Here is a 22,435-nt window from a genome sequence, read left to right as displayed (position 1 = left end):
GGGAGAAAACTGAGCCCAATCTTCCAGCTTATTAATTCGCCCTTCAGTCTAGCTTGAGTCAATATAGCATGGTGATTAAGAGCCTGAGTTCAAATTCTGGTTCAGCCATTTATTCCTGCGTTGCCTTGAGTAATTAATTAACCTTTCTATTCTTCAGTTTACTCATCTGTAAAATGAATATACTAATAATATTGTCTATTTTGTAAGTATAAAGATTAAATACGCTAATATGTGAATATTTGGGAGAGTCTGCAGCATTACCTATTATTGTTCAATCTTTCTATTCATATAAAAAATTCATAAATATATTTCTAATTAGTCCTCTAATCTGTTTGCTTTCATAATAATGTGGTTGTTTTATGAATGTAAGGTCCTCTATTATCCCTCTGAGGATAATATATATATATATATATATATATATATATATATATACACACATCTATATATATATACATATATGTGTGTATATATATAGTATAAAAATATATAGTATACAGTATATATATATATATATATATATATATATATATAGTATAAAATTTCTTTTTGCGCTATTAAAAATAACTTTGGGTGTTTAATTCATTTGTTGACTGTAGGTAGTGCCTCTCTTTCATAGTAATAGGTTTCCACAAATGATTAGTGATCTGGGTTATCTACTCATCTTACTGTTTGGAAATCTCATTTGCCTATTTGTGATGTGGATTCTAATACTGAGTGTTGACTTTGCTGAATGTGGTGGGAAGCGGGGGGAGAGGACATGGTGCAAGGCAGGGCGTGCAGATAGTTTACCTTCTGCCTGTGTGTGTATGTGGTCCCATTTCTCTTAGCACTTGGTGATCAGTTCCTTGGGGTGATACCCTGTCTCCTTGGCCCGAGCGCCCATACTCATAGTGGGTGTCAGGGCTGGGGGTGGACACATCCACCTGCTAATTCTCATTACCTTGCTTAATTTTCTTCATTTCGCTTACCACCATCTAAAATAATCTTAGTTATCAATTAGTTATAAGTTTATTATCTGACTCTGTGAAGGAAAATCTCCAGGGCCTAGTATTGTGTCTTGCACAGAGTAAATGATCCGTACAGTATCTGAATGAATAAAAGAATGAATGAATGCCATTCTTTAATCGTTCTTCATGATGAAAGTACCTGCTCTTTTTAGCCTTTGCCTCTGAGCTTGAAGCTGCCCCAGCTCTCACTCTGGTCCCACCCCATACAGTTTTGGCTTGTAGCTCAACTGGCAATCCAATCCTGCCTGTGTCTTATACTCTAGGAAGTCCTCTGAATTGCTGAACCATGGATGCTGTCTTTTTTGTCTTCTAGAACTCTAATGAATTTTTAAAAATATATTTTCTGTTATATTTAGGGCTTTGTGGTGACATAAGATGTACAGAGTGTGCTTTTAGAAGCTCCACCAGCAGTGTTACTGATTTCCCCAGTGTTTATTTTAGTTGGAGCATGGATTTGACAATAAATAACATTGAACCTAATATAGAGACCATAACCCCCTTTGGAATTCTCTTTTTTATAAATATTTTTAAAACAAAAATATTTCAAATATACAAAAAGATACAGAGAACAATATAATGAATAGCCATTAGTGTAACGATCCAGATTTAGCAATTCCAAGCATTTAGCAATATTTGCTTGCGATATTTAAAAAAATAAATTAGACATCATTGTTGGAGCCTCCTTTGTGCCTTCCCATTCTATTTTATTTCTTCCATTCTCACTATCCTGAGGTTAATCTATATCCTTCCTGCCTGTGTCCATGGTTTTTATAGTTAAGACAGATATAAACAGAATATAAGCCTATGTCCATGCTTTTTATATTTAGATAGATAGAAGCAGAATATCGTATTGTTCTGCAGGCTTTCAAACTGCACATAAATGATAGCAATTCTTTCAATCTCTCGGATTACACCCAGAAGAAAATCTCACTTTGGTCAAATTTTGAATGATTTTTCTGGCTTTTGTTAACCTCTCTTTTAACAACTATCTAACAGCAGGCCTCAGAATAGAAGCCTGAAGCAGGCCATGATCGCTAACTAGAATTTAATGATATTGCTTTATTTTCCATTATATTTATTTTAATGGTTCCCTTCTTTTTTCTTTTTAGCAAGTGTTGCTAGCTTTCCATTTATAGTAGTAACTTATGTTTCCTTTTAAATGTAAAAAAAATATTGATTCAAAGAAAATATTAAATAACAACAGGACAGGAGGTTTACGAAGCCCTACCTGATCTGATGTCTACTGTCTTCCTCAGCCCAGTAACCACTATTACTCCACCTCTAGCACCAGCTGCTTCAAGTTTCCTCTTTTTCTTCCCTTACCAGCTGGAGGTGCCTTGGCTATTTACCTCTCCTCTTATGGTATTTCCTGCAGCCAGCACCCCTGCCTCTACCTCATCCTCCAGGCTCCTAGGAAGCCCTCTCCCATGTAATACCAAATGACGGAATACACAGTTTTGTGATCTAACTCTAAATCCAAGGGTAGAATGTAGTGCCAGTATTACGGCATTCTCATGGCCTGAAACAGCATACTAATGCCAAAAGAAATGATCCATTTCTGATGTTTCAAATAAAATCTGGAGTATAAAATGAAGGTTCTCCATAAAAAACAAAACAAAGTTTATCTCATTTTAAATATATTTGGAGTTTTAGCAATAGTTCTGTTCATAGATCTCAATACCTGGTCTTAACTTAATTTTTTTCAACACTTGTCATCTAGATTAAGGGTAAAAAAGGCACTTAGAAGGGAAAAATAAGGATGATAATAGGAAATGATAGTTTTCTACGTCATTTTGACATTACTCGGTGTCTTACTAAACCATTACTTGCCACCCCGAGCTGGATGATTTTATTAAAAAATAAGACATCACATAGAGCTTTTTAATATAACACGTTTAAACGTTTGACGTTTTAATGGCAAAAGCTCCTAAACAACTCTGTGGCCATTGAGCTGTAATCTTTTTCAAGTTTCATGATGCACAGTGCATATAAACATAATAATAACAAACACAGCACAGCGCCTATCGAATGCTTTTTAAAAGCCTTCTAAAGTCTGCAGTCCTGACGAACTAACTGCTTGGGCTTCCATCCATCCATCCATTCATTCATTCAAAAGTCTTATTCTTAAGCTGGTATCTACACGATAAAAAAATCCTCAATGTATTTGGCCAGAAGTAAATTCTCATCTTAACAGAGGTGCAACGGTGATGCTTTCAAAGCTACTGCTGTATTTGAGCAAAAGTTCAATTTTAGCGTTTCTTTCTACGTATGTATTTATCATGGGAAAGGCTGGGGGGGGTAGTGGGGGGGGGCTGGGGAAGCGACTTCACACTCTTGATTACTCTTGAATGTCATGTTTACCACTGTAAATGTTCAGCCTTTAAATGAGAAAGCGGGTGGAGTGGAATTGCTCTCTGGTCGTACATCTCGTATGTTACATCTTACACGCCAGCCAAACTTTCTCCATCAATCTGGGTAGGTCAGCCGCGGTAACGTTGCCTGAAAGAGAAATGTAGAGTCCTGAGTCGGCGTGCGCTGCCTTACCCAATGTTGCCTTTGGAGTTACCTGAAGAATTAGAGCTAGTGCACCCAGAGAGCTAGCTTCTCGTTTCAATTCGGTTGTTTCCGTGGGGGAATTGCGGCACGGGCAGGTCCTGGGTGTGGCGGTGCGAAGAGGGAACTCGGACTCCCAGCTTTCCCGCTTCTGAAAAACCTTCCTACCCGAGTGACCCGCCATCCGGGAGCCCAGGGGCAGCTGGCGGACCCCACCTAGCCGCGGGGGACAATTGCCGAGGCGCGGGGCAGGGCGCACCGTGCGAGCGCGCGTTCTCCCCCATTCGTTCCGCGGCTGGAGGCGGATCCCTTTCCTTGCACACAAGTCCTTATATGCACCGGTTGCACCAGCCTGCGTTACTCCAGCCCCACAAATAATTAATGGGGGAGGGAGGGCGTCGCTCTTTTTTTCTCCTGGATGTTTTCAGCGCTACAGCATTTGAACCCTGCCGAGAAACCGCCAGATGCGATTAAATGGCCATACTGCTGCAGCGCACGAATTGGACACACAATAATGTGTGTGTTCAAATAGCCCCTTTGCCCCTACGATAAGGCCCGCAGGGTTAAGAAACAACTCTTCAAAGCCAGCCCTATTAGTCCACAAAAGCCTGGGCGGAAAGGGTCCCCGCCCCTCCCCCGTCCACTCTGGTGCAGAGGGAACGGGTCAGGAAGCGCGGCCTCTCCCCAGTCGGAGGCCACGCCTCCTCCGCCTCTTTCTCCCCTTTACTCCTCCCAGGAAGCGATGATAGACAGTTCTGTGTGGTTCTCCACCCCCACCCCCAGCTGAGTGGAGGAGTTGATGTGTCTCATTATAACAGCCAATGCAGCCGCCATCCACGCACAAGCAAAGAAGCATGTCCCATTTAAATACACCCACGCAGCCCCAGCGCCTTTAGCCGATCAGGGCGCGCAGCCCACACGCACCGCTGCTCCGGGGTTGGAGATCAGCGCAGGTTGGGCTCCTGGACCCGGCGGACCCAGGCGCGGACGATCAGGATCCGGCGCAGTGGAGCCGGGGTGGGCGGGGGAGGCTGGGCCCAGGGGCCTCTGGCGCGACACCCGCATGAGGACGCGAGTGAAATAGACCAAGGTGGAATTTCCAAGGGAAAAGCTTCGGGGTGGTTTTGGTCCATTTCTCTGGCGAAGAAGTAGACATGGCGAGCGACTCTCCGGCTCGCAGCCTGGATGAAATCGATCTCTCGGCTCTGAGGGTGAGTAGAACGTTTTCTGATTTCTTTCGCGTGGTTTGGGTCCGGGTGAATGGGATCGGTGCGTTGACTGGGGCTGGTAGGCAGAGGCGGGCGAATGCGACGCGGAGGGAACCTGGATTCTCGTTTGGATTTGGGGGCTGCTGAGGTGCTTTCTCCGAAGCCCCTACAGCCGGGGCTGAACGGTACGTGTCCGCTGGTTGTGGCCGAAAACCCCCAGGAGCGTGTGGAGCTTATGCCAGTTTCATCTTAGACCCTTGTAAGCGCATTAAAATGAAAGGCTCATATGTGTTGTGTGTGTGTGTGTGTGTGTGTGTGTGTGTGTGTGTGTGTGTGTGTATGTGTGTGCGCGCACAAGCCCGGGGCAGTCGTCTCGTGCCAAGGCGCGAGACCTGATTCTTTCTGCAAAAAGAATAACAGCGTGAATAAAGGTACTGGCCCCTCACGTTTTACAGTTCCCTGTAAGATGACATTACGAGCCTGGTGGTTCCCACGGAGTGGAACCTGCTTCCCCGAAGGGGCAGCTATTTCTATGCTGGTCTTGTAGATGGCATCGGCCCCTTCTTCTCCCCTTTTCTGCCTTCCGCGCCCCGACTCCCTCTCAGCGCTCTCTTAATGGCCAGTCTGCCACTCACCTTTATTTATGGTTTAAACTCAGCCCAACCTGTGCTTTCTGATTTTGTGGCTGTGACATTTCAGTTTTATGGCGAACTTAAGCAGGTGAAAGGGATGTGTTCTCTGCTGTTCCCCAATCAGACCGGAACTCCCGAGTGTGTGTGTGTGTGTGTGTGTGTGTGTGTGTGTGTGTGTGTTCCCTGTCTGTGGCCAGTCCTTTGTAGAGCACCTCCCAACCCTCAGCCCCACTGGCTTGCGTTTACCTTCACGTGAATTGCCTCAGACACCGTTTCATTGTATTGACTAAGACATCACTGGTATAGAATCCATTTTGCTGTTGTTTTGAGACCAGAATCCCAGGAATCCCAGTGCAGCCTCGACACCTCCCCACCCCCACCCCCCAATCTCAACCCTCTCCTTCGGGGAAGGGGGCAGAGCTTTCTTGCCATTTTAATTGGATGCTGCCTGCCGGGAAGGGGATGAAGGGTGGGGGTGGCGACAGCAGCAGGGGTCTTAGAAGGAGTAGATTCCAATTTACAGCCGGCTTCTTCCACTCCTGAGCCAAAAATAAAATTTAAAAAAAGCAACTGTATATACATGAGACATGGAGGGTGGATGAGACCGAATTGATGGTGGCTCTCAAGGCAGGGACATGCAGGACGGTTGAAGCTTGGAAGTTCACATTCTCTCATGAGGAGTACATTGTTAGATTGTACTGCATCTTGGGGTTATACACCTGAATCTCCACCACTTCTCTGGATATTGCCTCCTTCTCCACCGTTATTTTCAAGAGCTATCTTTATGGTCAAAGTGTCACTTTTTTTTTTTAGTGTCATTAATCCTCTTTCCCTACCTAGCCCTCTCTTTTTTAACTCCTTCTTCCCTTCTCTTTAATCGTCGCATCCAAAAGGTGAGGTTTCTGCAAGGCAGTCAAGGGGTTGAGAAGGAACAGAGATGCCATTTGTAACTGGCTTTTTTGATAGCTGGGCAGCAAAAGCTCATTCATGCATCATTACAGTAAGCTGCCTATTTCCCTGCCGTTGAAATGCCACATGAAGAATCCCATTCCCCCTGGGCAGCTGGGGGTGGGGGTTGGTAACAGGGTGGGTGCTTTGGCTGAGTCTGTCGCTTCCTTTACAGACTGTGTGTGTATTCATTTGCCCTACTTTCTGCACTGGGAGTTGCTGCCAGCCAGTTAATCAGGTGGATGGATGGTCCAGACTTCAGAGTGGGGGGAAGTGGCAAAGGCTGGGGAAGGCATCTGAACAATGGGCGAAACGTGTGATTTCCCTGAGTCAGAATCTCGACATCGTTCCTCTAATGGAAAGCACTCTGAATTTAAGTTGGGCTTGGTCAGAGGTGTCCCTCGTGGTTTTTCTTGGGGAAGGGTTTTTGAGATACTGAGCACAGAGCCTGCAGGGCTTGTGGGCAACCCTGAGCGCTCACCAGCAGGTCTGGAGGCAGTTCACACATGGGAGACCTGCACTCCTGAGAGCTATATTTTGAAAAAATATCTTTTCAAGATTCACTGAAATTTGTGAATTGGGCTGAGTGCTCAGCCTCTGTATTTCTGCCTGCAGGAGGTGTGGAAAGAGGGAGGGAGGGCGAAGGCTAGCCCAGGAGACTGGAGAACAGGCTGCCTGCTGCCTAGAGGACTTAAATGCAGATTTGGAGACAGTTGGAGGGCTGGGGTCTGCCACCAGTCTTGTGGTAGGTGAGGTGTGCCGGCCAGGAGTGAGTCCAAAGACCATAGAGGTAATTTTCACAAATCAGAGGACAGATCATCTGTCTCTGTCTTCCCCAATTAGAAGTGGGCTCATCGAGATGAGAGGTTTCATGTGTTCCTAAACCCTCAGCCTGCCTGCTGAGAACCTTTTGGGAATGCCTGACCCCTGAAATGCAGCCAAGGTCAGTGGCTTCTAGGAGAATTTGCTGCAGCCTTCCCAGTCCCTTGCTGTTTCAGTGGCTCTTTAATGTACACAATCAATGCTCTTTTTGTAAACCCTGAGCTCAGTGCATTAAAAGCCGATCCTGTCTGGAGAGGCCTTTATCCTTCTCACTTTGGGGGCTTATTGTTCTCCGCCAGTGATCCCAGACTGGACCTGGTCTAAATTTTCCCCAAATAGCAACAATGCATAATTTAAACCAGAGCAACCAATGACAGCACCGATCATTTAAATTATGCAAGATTTGGATGGTTTTAAAAAGTAAGATAAAACAGGATCGTTTTTGGTTAGGAAAGAGATGATCTGAATCCAGCTTTATTAGTCCTGATTTTTAGAGCTCCAGAGATAAACTAAGTCTTGGGGGAGGGGATGATTTCATAGGTTTAGAAATGGAAAAGAATTGTAGGACACTTAGCCACTTCTTTCATTTAATACCTGGGAAGCTGAAGCCCAGAGATGTGAAGACTGTTGCCCAAGGTCACACAGCCACCCCCCCACCCCCCTTCCTGGGTTGTTTGGGGGAGAGAATCTGGGTTTCCTGACTCCTCCTTCAATGCTCTTTTCTCTAAGTCACATTGTCTGTGGTTGAATCAGAAATCAATAATACATTTTCTGCCTGAGCACAAAGAATGACAGAGAGGAATAATTTCTCCAGGGTCATGGAATTTTATTTCTCGAGAATGAAGAAACTGTTTCATGCTCATAATACATAAGCTCATAATACATAAAATCATGGAGCTTTTAGGAGCCTTTGGAATTCATCTTGTCCAACCCCCCTTCACTTCCTCCTCTGCAATAAATGACTGTCTAAATCGTCTAGGACAGATGGTTGTCCTGTGTGATAACCTCTCTCCATAACCCATCTCCATCTGAACATGTCTCAGGGGTCATCTAGATATACACATTATTCATTCGTCTCTGCATGTGAGGTTTATAGAGTTCTATGTAGGTTTTGTATAATCTATGTGGATACTTATATATTAGTATTATGGATATAAATTGTCCATGTGGGTATATGAAATGTGTATCTACATATAGGCTACAGAAAACAATCTGCTCATTCAAACCCAGGGCTTGAGTCACTTTTCCTTCAAGACATCACAGTATTAAAAGAAATGAAATTTGCCACTAGAATGCTTTATTACATATGAGGTGAGATCAGCCCAGAAAGCTTTTTGGAGATTAGCGTATATCTGAATCTGAGCACCTTGGCTGTCTTTAGCTTGGCCCAAAGAGCAAGGACATTCAAGGGCAAGATTGGCTGCTGCTGAATTCATACTCTTAAGTTTCTGCCAGGACTCGCACTCACTTTTCTATTTGAATGGAATTAGATGACCTCTGCTTGTCTTTCCCCCTACCCCTCAGTCTCTTCGGGCCTAGTTATTTCTTTCTCCATAGAAACCTAGATGTAAGAATTGGCCTCATCTGGAAGGCGTGCACACATCTTTCCTGCTACACGCTTCATGCTTGTGTTACCAATGGTGCGTGGCTTTTCTTTCTGCCAGCTCACTAAACGGTGGGCTCCTTTAGGCCAGGCTTGGTCTTGTTCATCTTTGAGTCCATAGTCCCAGTTTGTTGAATAAATGCATAAATGTATGAATGAGTGAGTGAAAGGAGACTGAGCACTGGGTTGTATGTCTGTGTCTTATTATAATGAGTTGTGACTTTGGGGAAGTCATCTAACCATAAATAACTTAAAAATGGGAAGGTTCACAACTGCTTGCCTTCCTCATACACTGGTTTCAAAAATCAAATAAAGTATTATATTTATAACAATGCTTTGAAAACCATAAAGCATTATATGAATATGCTATTCCATGATTAAATACAATCTTGTGCGAAACGTGGTGACACCAACATTTGATCCCAATCGTTACACCTAATTGACAATGATCCTGAGAAAAAAGATATCAGAAAGTCCTGCATTTTTTTAATAGTCTTTTTTTTTTAATGTACCAATATGACCTTGTATGTTTCTCTGATGGCCTGGGTTGACCTTTGTCCCACTATCAGCATGGATTGCATATAAGGTGAGCACAGCCCAGAAGCTTTTTGGAGATTAGCATATTTCTAAACCAGTATCAAATATCAACATTATTCATTAAAACCTTCTAATTTCTCTTTTCCTTTTTTTTTTTTTTTAAAAAAAAATAAGCAACGCTTTTTCTCATATTCAACTAAAAACAAATTTATTATGCTTGTACCTTTTCAAAGTTTGTGTTTGGGAGGGGTAGGGTCGGAGGAGTGGGTGTCTGAAACCATAAACTACTAGTCCAGTGTTTACAAGTTTAAAAACGTTCTGTCCAGAGGTCTCATGGGGCTTAAAGAAATCTTGAATCATTATTAATTCATTACCCAAGAGCACTTAAATTTGGTGTTAAGTGAGAGTTTAGTAAAGTTGCCGGAATTGATAACAGTTATCTTAAAATGAAAATAGCATAGCAGTTTTTAAATTAGATATGTTTATTGTATTTTAGAGATATTAAACAGGTGTTTTCTTTGCCATGACATTGCATCATAATAAAATAGGGTGTAGTGGTAGTTATCAGAACATCAGAGAAGTATGCATAATCATTTTCAGTATTCATTATTAACTAGAGTAATCTTAGTACAAAAGCTAATGTAAGTCATGGTTTGCTGTTTGCATAATTATCTACTTAGGAGGTCATGGAATATTTTGTTGATGAAAGAATACACACACTTTTCCTTCATGGAAATGTCACATTTCCCCCCTTATCTGTAAGGCTCTTTGAAATCTTATAGTTTTGAGTCTTGCTGGTTGGCCCTTTCTTCATTCTGTGTCTCTGCCCTGGAATTAATCTTCTGTGCCCTTCTTGTTCTGTGCCATTCCTTTTTTCAGTGATACTGGTTCTAAAGTCCACCCAGCTTTGAGCGATTGTGATTGAATCATAGCCGCCACGCCCAGCTGAGCACAAGCCATCTCTGAGTCTGTGTTTCTGATAGAATTTGGGATAACTTGTGTCTGAAAGATGCTTTTATGTCAAATTCGTTCTTCCATTTCTGTGGGAGAAGCAGTTGTCTGAGAACAGGCCCTGAGCTAGCAGCATGCTAAGAATTCCAAGAAAATCTGGATGATATTTTTTGAATGAAATGTTATTCTGCACATATAAATATAAGGTTCCTAGTGGAGCGAGAGGGAGGACTTAAATAGAAAACGTTGGATGAATTCCGCTTGTAATTTCTTTCATTCTGGTTGGAAGCTTATTTCTCTCTATCTACTTTCTACATGCCCACGCTGTCTCCAATTGTCTCACGGGGGTGCTTTGAAATTCTCAAAGCACATTTTGTTTCACCTCAATCTTAAAAATCTTTCTTTAATATCTATTGCATGGGTCCCCTTCTCTCCATTCCTCCCAACCACTGCCGCAGTTACTGTCCCCTGGGCAGCACCCATGACAAGACTTGGTTCCTATGTCTCTACCACCAGCCTTCTCCTGACTAGTGTCTCTTGTGCAGCCGTGTTAGTCTTCAGCATTCTGTCAAGACCAGCCAAAATTCAGCTGGGCCTCCTACCACATGCTGCAGTTTTAATGGCCATTCTTTCACTCCTGCCATAGAGAACAACTTCCTTCTCTCTTTAGGGTGTGCCCTACCTTATTCTTTTCTGTCCCTACGCCCCTAACACTAAACATTCAAATGCCACCTTTCCCACAAAATCGTCCCTGATTTCTCAAGTAGAAGTTATCCTTTCCACTTGTAAACCCTCTCAGAACTACCTCACATGTCTTTTAGAGCACTCAGAACTTTCTGTCTTGAATTATGTTCACGACTAGACAGTTGGCTTCATGAAAACAATGCGTTTATTTGATTTTCTTAGGAATCCCCACCAGGATGACCTCTGGGGCTCCAGGGCCCAGAAAATGTAAATTGTGAATGGGAGTAAAGACTGCTGAAAATTAAACATTTGTTTAATTTTAAAAAAGCCTTTCTTGTTCTCATTATAAAAGCAACATGGTCATTGCAGAAAATTTGGAAAATGGAGAAAATGCAAAAAGTATTCAAAATTTCCAGTGATGACCACATATACATTTTGGTATATGGCTTAGTGATATTTTTTTTATGCATAGCTAAGTAGATAGCTTTTAAAAGTTAAGATCAAATCATTATATGTTATCTCCAGTCTGTTTTTGAAACTTAATAATTAGCCTTTTGGTATGCTATTAATGTTTTCATATGGCATAAACTTTAAACTCTTTATTATGGGGAATTTTAAACTTATGTAAGAGTAGAAATAATACTACAGTGCTCATACATTGTTGGTGGGAATATAAAATGGTACAGCCACTTTGGAAAACAAGTTGGCAGTTCCTCAAAATGTTAAATATAGTTACCATGTGACCTAGCAATTCCACTCCTAGGTATATACCCAAGAGAATTGAAAAACATATATCCACACAAAAAACTTGTAAACCAATGTTTGTGGTAACATTCTTCATAATAGACAAAGAGTGGTAACAGTCTTACTATCTATCAATTGATGAATGAGTAAATGAAATGGAGCATATTGTACAATGGAATATTATTGGCAATAAAAGGAAGTGCCATTAGTGCTATAATATGGATGAACCTATGCTAAGTGAAAGAAGCCAGACACAAAAGGCCACATGTTGTATGATTCCATTTATATGAAATATCCATAGAGACAGAAAGTAGATTAGTAGCTGAAGCTGGAGGAGGGGGGGTGTGGGAAGTGACTGCTAATATCCTAAAATTAGATAATGGTGATGGTTGCTCAACTCTGTGAATATACTAAAAATTACTTGTACATTTCAAAAAGGTAAATTTTATGGGATGTGAATTAAATCTAGTTAAAACTGTTATTTAAAAAGGTAGACAGAGTAGTATAATGAGCCCCCAACTTAACAATTATCCACTTGTGCCCAATCGTGTTGTATCTACACCCCGATCCACTTCCTCCCCCATATTATTTTGAAGCCTCATATCATTTCATTTGTAAATATTTCAGTGTGCATCACTAAAAGATAAACTCTTAAAAATACACAACCACAATGCTCTTACTATCGTGCCCCCCAAATTAGTATGTAATGTAAAATTTATTTAGATGTTCCATCAGTGTGCAAATTTCTAATCGTGTGTTTTTAATGACTTCTTAGCATTTTAGGGAAGGAATGTATCATAATATATTTAACCGATTCCTATTGAAGCTTTTGGTTATTTCCAACTTTTCAATTGTATAAATAGTGCTTCGGTAAACATCCTTATACACAAGTCTTTGTATACATCTGTTTCCTTAGAATTACTTCTTAGAAGTGCAATTTACAATGAAAGTATATGAGTGATTGCTAAGGCTCCTGACACTGTCAAAGTACCTCCCAATTTCCTATGCGATAAGTGTATATCATTTTCTGATGAACACCTGAGGCTTAGCAAAATCAATTAATTTACCAAAGGTCACAGAGCTACTAAATGACGACACTTACGACTGACCTGCCCCAGAGGCACTGCCCATAGTGACTCACTTGGCCAGTATTTGACTTACAGACCTTGCAGACCTTGCTATGACATTAAAATTGTCTGATGTATTTTTTCCCTGGGGTTCACAGATTTCCCAGAAGCCTTGTGTTTTGGGCACAAGATCTCTTAGATGAGCATAGTGTTGTTTTAAGAGTTATTTCCAGGGTGTTTCTTTGTGATTTTGTTTTTTCAATAACCCAGGTCAGTTTAAAATATGTAGTTGTTCTTTTTCTTACCTAAAAACCTAAAATACAAACCATTTGGGGATTGGCAGTGATTTCCTTGTACATTGTGTATAAGAGATGTTTACATTTTAACTGTGATTCTCTTTGGAAAAATCGTCCAACAAGTGTGTTTGGAAGACATGTGGAGTCAGGCTTAAAGGTTTCCATGTTTTAAGAATTGGAGACCACTGAATTTGTGGATTACCACAGAAGATGGCAAGATGAGACAGAAGACATGTTATAGCGGGAGCCATTCTCAATCTTTTATCTGCCAGATAATTACTGAAATTAATATCTTCGGTTACACTTTTCTTTTTAAGATGGATGTTGATATTTTAAAATTACAATGGAGAAAATGGAAGCTGGAGCTGGCAATCAAAGAGTAAAGAGCCCTGTGTTTTAGACCACCATCCACTTGCCACTTGGTTTATAAGTAAGAATTTATTAACATCACAGTTTTGTGGTTGTCAGTCTTTTGGAGGTCAATTGCCTTGACTTACTAAATTTTATAACCTAACCCTCCATTTAAAATGCCTATATGTTATTTATGCCTAGGGTAACAATCCAGAGCTTTACATGGATATAGTTTCATCATTTCTACCTCTAGGTATTTTTCTTTTTTTTTTTTTAGCTGCCTGTCTTCGAAATATAGCAGTGTGGTGGGTGGACTAGGTTGTAAGCAGTAATTAGAAACTGTATTTGAATAATAATAATATTTAGCGTTTATAGAGCACTTTATATCTTCAAAGTACTTGCAAACATTATGTAATTAAATATCTTCTGTGATTATAATCTGGATATAAATGCACTTAAATCCAGAACAGGGTCATGAGAAAAGTATGCATTTGAAAGTTAATGCCAGCTCTGCTTTAAAAACCGATGTAATGATGCGAGAGTTAGAGTTTGGGATTCTGTTGGATTCCTTTTGTGCATCCTTTGGTTCAGCCTGGTGGTGATGGATATATATCTACCATAGCAATGCCTCTGCTTGGTTTCTGATCATTAAGGAATGAGGGTTGATCACTGCCCTGGCCTTTACAAACGGTGAAATATGAAAAACATAAATAAGCTTAAAAATGGGCTCTCTCCCTGCATTTTGTGCCCTGGCCTTAGATGAAACTCCCATTAGTAAGTGAAATGAAGTGGGGTAATACAAAGAAGAACGGCTATGCATTGTGGCTTAGTAATTTCTAGCTGAGAAAAATAGATTAAACTGCACAGTAGGATACATCATAAAGAAAGGCATTGGAGAAATAAAACGTCTTTAGTTTGACTGGACTAATGACTTCTTGCTGTTTTGGACATGTGTCTGTGTATTGACCCCTTGTACATGTCCCGTGTTGGCAGTTTCGATAGTGTTTGGAGCAAGGACCTGCATGGGTTACCTGGTAGGTAATAGAGGATTCAACCACTGGTAGATTCTCAGTAAGTGTATCCTGTGCATTTTGATTTTCTAAGAGCTGATTGACAGGTGAACTGCCGAAAGAGTGGTTCTCAGAGTTAGATCCTTGGATGGGCAGCTTTGTGGTCATCCCTGTGGTCCTGCGTCTTTGACCTGCTGAGTCAGAAACTCGGGGGATGTATTAAGAAGCCCTCCAGGTAATTTTGATGCATTTTAGAGTTTCAGAACTACTGGTGTAAATGTTTAAAAAAACAGTTTTCTTTCTTTCTGCTTCTTCCATGCTGCCGATATCCTTTCATTCAACAATATTTACTGAGCATCTGCTGTGTGCCTAGAATGGGGTTAGATGCGGAGGATATAGTAATGAAGACACATGTGCAACGCTGTCCTCATGGATCTTAGTGCCTCATTGAATGGGAGAGATGCATGTTACAGAAATAATCACAAAGCTGATTTACTAAATACACGTTGCTTTGGAAAAACACAGAACATATCCACAGAAATTTTAGTACGTATGCCTGAAAATGTTGCAGAGTAGGAAATAGTGATTTCTATTGATATAAGGTAACTGCAATGTTTTCATAAGGCGTGTGGCTTCAAATTGTGGAAGGCACATACTTTTAGGAATATGCCATTTAAAATTTCATGCTAATATTATATGTATTGGAATTGTTTGTAAGAAAGGGGGATACCTGAAATGGAAAAGTCCACAACTTTCAACTGATACTCCTGCACTGTTCTTTGCATTGCCAAGTTGTTTTTATTAGCAAGTTTATTTAGGGGCCAGAAAAGCCCCAATACATGTTTTTCCCAATGGGCCTCTAGGGATTCCATTTAAAGCCCTGGGAGGTGTTGATATTGCCTAGAAGCTTTCAGCCCTATTTTTGTTTGAAGTCTGAAATCTTTGGGTTGTTTATTTTTTGAGACTTGGAAAATGGAATGGGTGTTTGGAATCTAGACAGCAGGTTAAAGGATTTCCTTACTGAGAAATCCCACAGACTCCTTGTAACAACAGTACATAAACATTTCTTACCTACCCACAAAGATGTCCCATGTTGTTACTTACTCTGCAGTTCTAGATTAACTGCTTATGTGTCTTTTTATTTGGGGGAAGGTTGATGATGATTGTGGTTGTTAAGGCAACTTTGTACACAACTTGATAATGAGGATGTATGAAAAATTTTTTTCATACTCACCACTGGGGGAGATGCTTTTGAAAAATCGAATTCAAAGACCCCTCTTGGAAGACCTATTTTAAAGGGAAAAGAGGTGATTCAATAATCAACATTAGACTGAATATATGTAAAAAAAACACACCTGGTTAAAGATGATTAAGTTTTTGCAGTATTGACAAGTATGGGGGACAGATCCAACATTCTCAGAAGAGGTCTTAATATCATTAAAATATCAGGGAATTGTGCAAGCATTTTAATCGAGAGTGTTAATTACTCTCTAGGTGGGGTAGTGAATTAATTACATCATTCAAAAAGTTCTATCTGGGACCAAGTTTGGGACAGTTTTGTTTCTAAGCAGGCTCTGAGGAAACTATAAATTCAAAATGGCTTGACTGCAGCCATTGGCATAGTTGAAAGGGTCCTTTGTGTTTGGGAGTGCTAGGGTTTTCCAGGTGAACTCCTAAGGCTGTTTTAGAGGCAAGAGACTCTGGGTAGCAATGGTACCCGGCTGATTCTGGTGCTGGGGACCTACTCTGGAACAGTTGATAAGGTCAAAGCCAAATGTTTGCTGTTTCTAAAAGGCCACCCCCTCTTCTGTTTTCTTTAAACTGGTAGCTCTAGCACCAGTCAGAAACAACTCAGTTTTCTTTCCATGCAAACAAATAAACAAAAGCACTACCATGCTCTCCTGGAGCTTAATACCCAGATGCTACCTTGTGAAGGAATACTGCACACAGTCTTTGGTCTGAACAATATGTGTGTTCCCTCTGTGTGTATTTTAAACTCGTAACTTGTGCTGGTATTGTAGTCATCATTTCTTGAATATAAACAGCTTTTATTTTTGGAGAAGAACAGATGTAAAAGTGTGAATACAGAAGTCTACACATTTTGGTGGTGGTGGGGGGTGTGGGGTGAGAAAGGGGAGGAGGAACCTTATTTCTTTAAAATCATGGTAACACAATCGTAGTTACTCCTTTGTTTTCCTTGAGTGACTGAAAATTAGCAGGGGAAATCTCCTGGAACCTGCCCAGCTGGGTACCTAAACCTCCACTTAACTGATTGCACCAGCAAAAGTGCTAGTGGATAATTAGCATAGGTCCTCTCAGGTCCTCATTGCGAGGAAGAAAAAGGGTCCCTGCCAAAGAGGAAGTCTCTTTGTGAAGAGAGGAGCTTGTGCACATTTCAGTGACATAGGTAGGACACTTCAAGGAAGATGTGACAGACAGAGATCCAGGCTCCAGATGGGGGGTTTGTTTTCCAGATTGGAAGAGTGTGAGTGGAAGGGGTGTGAAAGCTCAGTGTCCTTCTGTGGCGTCTGAAGCAAAGCTCCTGCCCGGTTCTCCAGGTGCCCACCCCGTCCTTTATTTTGTGTGTTATGTTTGTTAAAGGTACCTGGGGTTTTCAAGGCAGCCAGGACATTCCCATGACTGTTCTCTGTCTCCTTGAGGCCAGTTCTGTTTCTTTTCTTTTCTGAAGGAGGGTCTCTGCTTCGTAGCTCATCACCTGGTATAATACAAATTGCATCAGATTTAAAGACATAGTTCCCTGACTTTCTTTCCTGTGGTTGCTGCTTGTGTAAGTTGCTGCTGGTTGGTAGGATTCACAATTAGGATTTTGTTCCCATGGAGATTGTTTAGTGTGCGAGGCACATTCTCATTTGTCACGCTTGGTTCCTTGATCACTCTCATTTGACAAATATTTCGGTCAAATTTTCTATGACCATTCGGTCTACATGTTTGGTTGGTGTCGCATTTTGCTACTAAATGATTTCAGGCATGTTTCAAGTGAACATCTTTGATAATTTTTTTTTCTAAATTTCAGGGAATTTTGGAATGTGAATAAATTATGAAGGCATGTGAACTCCATAGTTCATAGTACTGATAGTTAAAAGTTTGTTTAGGCTGTGCTTCATGCCATCATAAATGTAAATCTGGATTTAAAAATATACCTGAGAATGTGGATAAACTGGATTTCTCATACATTGCTGGTGGGAATGTAAAATGGGTAAGCCACTTTGGAGAACAGTTTGGCTATTTCTGAAAAAGTTAAACATAAATTTACAATATGACCCAGCAATTCCACTTCTGAATATTACCCAAGAGAAATGAAAACCTATGTCCAGGCAAACACTTGTACATAACAGCATTACTCACAGTAGCCAAAAAGGGGAAACAACCCAAATGTCTATCAACTAATAAATAGGTAAACAAAATGAGGTGGGATACAGTAGAATATTATTCGGCAATATGGATGTTATGCCAAGTGAAAGAAACCAGACACAAAAGATCATATATTGTATGATTCCATTTGTAAGAAATGTCCAGAAAAGGCAAATCTCTATAGGTAGAAAGTAGATTAGTGGCTGGCTAAGGCTGGAGATGAAAATGGAGTGATTGCAAATGGGCAAGTGTATCTTTTGAGGTGATATAAATATGTTCTGTTAATAAAATTGGAAGGTGGTAACATGAGTGAATTTTATGATATGTAAGTTATACCTCAATAAAGCTGTTAAACTATGTAATATGCCTGAGACATTGCTTCATACTTGGACCAGCTCCATACACCTTGAGGGCAAATTCCCCAGGTGGGTCACTCTGGTATTTCAGGGGAGGACATCTCTTCAGAACCTTGAGGGCTGGGGACTCTGATCCCATCTTAACTTCATGTCGTCCCTTAGTCTAAAGGGCTTCGTGTATTTTATAAATGTAATCATAATAATTTCCTTCAAGATAAAATGGCACAGATAGCTTATCTCCCCTTCCCGAGAAAGGACGACTTTGGAGCCGGATTGAATAACTATACCTGCCTAAAACCGTTTCTTACAGAATGACTTTCAGCCGTCGGTGTCTCACACTGTTACTCACCTTTGTTGTTACGTCCGCTCTTCCTTCTGCCTACAAGCTTCCTTCTCCTCCAGTTCCTAGTGTTAACAGATGATTTATTTGTTTGTCTCCCCACCCTTTCCTTCAGAGGAGACTGCAGTCTCCACAAAGGCAGAACCTATGTTTTATTTATCCTCATATCTAATTATTAATGAAATGAATGACTTCTCATAACTTACAGCATAAGGCTAACCTCCTTAATTTAACAAAGCTTTCTATGCTCTAACCATTCCCTCCTCCTTTACAGTATCAGCAGTCACCACTCTACTCCCTGAATATACACTAACCCAATGTTTTTCAAATTGTAATGAATTGTAGAGTGAGTTTAATGGGTTGCAATCAGCTTTTGAAAAAAAATTGATTAGAATAGAGTAGAAAAATGTTACTCTGTGTGTGTGTGTGTGGTCACATGGTTGAATGCATTTCTTATAGGGTCCAGGGACTAACAGCTTGAAGTTACTGCTTTAGCTCAGTCCATAGGCTTGCAGAAGACTCAACTAGAGGGATTTTAATTTGCAAACTCGAGTTCAGTAATTAAGCCTGAGGCCCACAAATCTGCATCTCTGTGTCCTTCACATAATTTGGATATACGACGTAGGTGGTCTGCATTTTAAGAAACTAGAGCAAACTGTAGTTGCTGACATCCACCTAGCTGATTTAGGCCTCTCGTTCATTTACTCTTTCTGCTTGGGAATCCCCTCACCTCCCATCTTTGCTCTACCAACTCTGTGATGAACAGCTGTCACCGTTCAAATTGACCTTAGAAGACTGAGACATGTCTTCTGCTGCTTTTTATGAAGTTCAATGACATTTGGTATTTGCAGAGATTTGAGGAAGATGAAATACTAAAAGGAGCTATGACCACTTGAGAAAGGAATTCCCCAACTTTGTGGGAGCAGAGGAGCTGAGCTCTAGGGGTGACAGGGAGGCTTGAAAGGGTCAGTCCTCAGGAGGAGTGAGTTGCTGGGAATTGCAGGAACCACCATCACCACCAGAGCACCCTCTGGGACATGTGGGAAGAGAAGAGGCTTGAGAACTTTCCAGAAGTGGCACAACTGGGTGGGGGCTCAGAGTCAAGTATAATTGTGGTCATCTCCCAGTCTTGCATGGTTTGGATATCATAAAACAGAGACAGAAAAACCACGGACACTGTCATAGACAGGAAACTGGAAGGAGCAGTGCAGGCTTCTTCTGTCTTGTGTGCCTCAGTGAGGTCAGGGAGGCGGGGAGAGTATGGCCCTTCTCTCCCAGCAGCTGGGAAGAATGTTCATGAAACCAGTGGGGACTGAGCACACGTTTAGCTTTTGGGGGCTGCTGTGCCAGGTGCTGAGTGAGGGGCTGGCAGACTGGTGGGGCAATCTGATGGCTGGCCTTGGTTAGGGCAGGCATTTGGTCCTCAGCTTTGCAGTTCTCAGAACTTGATGTGGTCAGGGTACCAAGCCTTAGGTCTCACCAACACTTGGATGCACCCAACACTGATCTGGAGCATAATTTATATAATAATAATAATAGAATACAAATATTAATAGCTAATATTCTCTGCAACCACTTGCCATGGGTGAGGTAACTGGGCCAATTATTTTAAAAGTCTTGTCTTATTAATACAGTCACATTTTGTGATATGTACAATGATTTTTCTAACTTTATGGATGTGGAAATGGAGGTTTAGATTAAGAGACTTGTTGAAAATGATGGAGCCTGGTTTTGAACCCAGGTTGGTCTGATTTTGAAACATGAATTGTAAGCATTGTGCTATTGCTACTGCCCGTTTACTAATTATGAAGTAGAAATACCTTTCTAGTGGTGGAACTACAGCCTGTTCTCCAGGGCAGTGTATTCCTGATTTTGGAGGGACTTGGGAGTCTGAAACTTTGATTGGCAGTTCACTTTCTGGGGCTGGAATGAGGCTGGGATTGCCAGAAGCCTTCACCTTGTATCCTGTCCAGGTCAGTATACTGACCCCACCATGAGTGGTTGTTGGACAGATGTGGATACATCCACCCACTCACCCTTTTGTGGCCCTGACCAATCCACAAAATCCCTTGTTGCTAAATATGTTCTTATGAAAAGCATACCGTGTTTCCCCCAAAATAAGACTTAACCGGAAAATAAGCCCTAGCATGATTTTTCAGGATGACATCCCCTGAACATAAGCCCATAATGTGTCTTTTGGAATAAAAATTAATATAAGACCCGGTCTTATTTTCGGGGGAACACAGTATCAGTTACAGTTAGTTCAAAATCTGGTATTCCCCCACCTCCACCGTCTGTTAATGTTAATCTCTGTTCTTCTGTCTTGTTCATTCTTCATATCATCTGCAGCTCTGTTTTGTTTTAGAATTGTTTGTCCATATAACCATTAGTGTCTGTAAATTATAAGCTTCTTAAGGGCAGGAAAAATGTCGGATTTCCCTTTGTGTCCCATTGTATGCCGAACACATAATTCGGTGTAAGGTATGTTATCAGAGTGATCCTGTTTGGCTCCTGCAGCCCCACTGTGCACTGACTGGATAGGGGACTGGTTATAAATTTGGTGTGTTTTCAGCCTGTAAGAGGAGGGATTGTTATATCGGGAAATCAAACCTGAAGAAAGTGCAGTGAGTCCTGAGAAATCGAAAAACCCGTGTCCCAGGCAACTGTGGGAATTAATGTCAGCATTATTTGAAACCTCCTAGGGTCCTATGAAATTCAATGGGAAGAGACAGAAAGGGGCTCTGAGATGGTAAAATGGCCTTTAATTATTGCTTTTCTGTCTCCCCTCAGACTTTAAAGTGGTTCATTAACACAACAGACCATAAACCTCTTTATAAGCACAGGCTCGGAAAATGAGACACGGGTGAATTTTTATTGGCGACAAGTCACTACGAACATACAGCAGTTATATTCCCACTACTGTTCTGTGGACTCTACAAGGCAGTATGTGTGGAGCAGCTTCACCAGTGACTGGTGGGAAGGCAGGATAAAAGACATTGGGTTACCTCAGGGTGTGGATAGCTAGCTAGCTAATTAGCTGGTTATCCGTCCCCCGGATTTCCTCAGCACCTGTCATTCATGACACGTTGTGGGCCCCCAGATATCTGTTGAATGAAGTCATCTGAAACCATCTAAGTTTAATTTTGAAAAGTATATGAAAGAGACAGGATCTCTCTCCCCAACCCAGGAGCATGAGATGAAATTCAAGGATCTCATTGGTCTGGGCAGCAGGTGACGCATGGATTTCACTTAACCTAATGTGGGTTGGGAATTATGGGACCAATCTTGGCAGTAGACTCACTCTTGCCACCCTGGTTGCTGACTGGGAGAGTTTGCACTTGGCTGGTCTGGTCTGGGACTGAAGGAAGGTCTGGGCCATTCACAGGTGAAGGTACTGGAGTAATTCGTGCAGCTCTAAGTCCCAGAACATCTCAGGAACAGTCACAGGTAGTAGAACTAGGTCTCGGGGCCGTAAGGAAAAAGCCCCTTTCCTCTGCCTATGAGGACCTTTTTCTATTTCTTTGTTTTATTTTTAGCTTCTAAATATTGATTAGTTTTAACGAGTGCTCTCTAGCTCTTGTGGTCCCTTGCTTGCCGCTGTAGGGGAATAAGGCTCATGGCTGGTAAAAGGCATTTCGGGAACCACCGAGCAAGGTGGAGGGGGAGCTTTTTTCATCAGGTCTGCAAAATACAATTCAGCAACAAAGGCTGTCATCATGTCTCCATGTTCTCTGCTGAGAATCGCCGACTAAGTGTGGACACTTTCTTCTTTTACAAATGCAGACGGTTGCACTTTAAGTAATTAGCTGATGTGATGGTAATGGACTCTGGCTTCATTGGATAGAATCTTTGGAATCAAGTGTATTAAATTGATTTTTCCTTTCTCAGGTAATAATGAGTCGAAATTTCTGCTATAAACAGAATTAATAGATTCTAAGCTTTTATAGGCTTTGG

At 41.4% G+C, this 22,435-nt stretch overlaps 1 protein-coding gene across 8 annotated transcripts in view; it reads left to right on the top strand.

Moving 5' to 3' along the window:
• Positions 1-4,341: 4,341 nt before the first annotated feature.
• TNIK (TRAF2 and NCK interacting kinase) overlaps positions 4,342-22,435 on the top strand; it is a 363,868-nt gene continuing 345,774 nt past the window's right edge. For all 8 annotated transcript variants that reach the window (XM_019735248.3, XM_019735239.3, XM_074327892.2 and 5 more), the window contains exon 1: positions 4,342-4,771. In XM_019735248.3, coding sequence (XP_019590807.2) covers positions 4,715-4,771 — 57 coding nt within the window. In that variant the 5' untranslated portion in view covers positions 4,342-4,714. The remainder of the gene's footprint in view (positions 4,772-22,435) is intronic.

This window comes from Rhinolophus sinicus, chromosome 17, assembly GCF_057876585.1.
Source record: "Rhinolophus sinicus isolate RSI-liver-muscle chromosome 17, RSI-T2T, whole genome shotgun sequence".
NCBI classification, from domain to species: Eukaryota; Metazoa; Chordata; class Mammalia; order Chiroptera; family Rhinolophidae; genus Rhinolophus; species Rhinolophus sinicus.
This window is presented reverse-complemented; position numbering and strand designations above follow the sequence as displayed.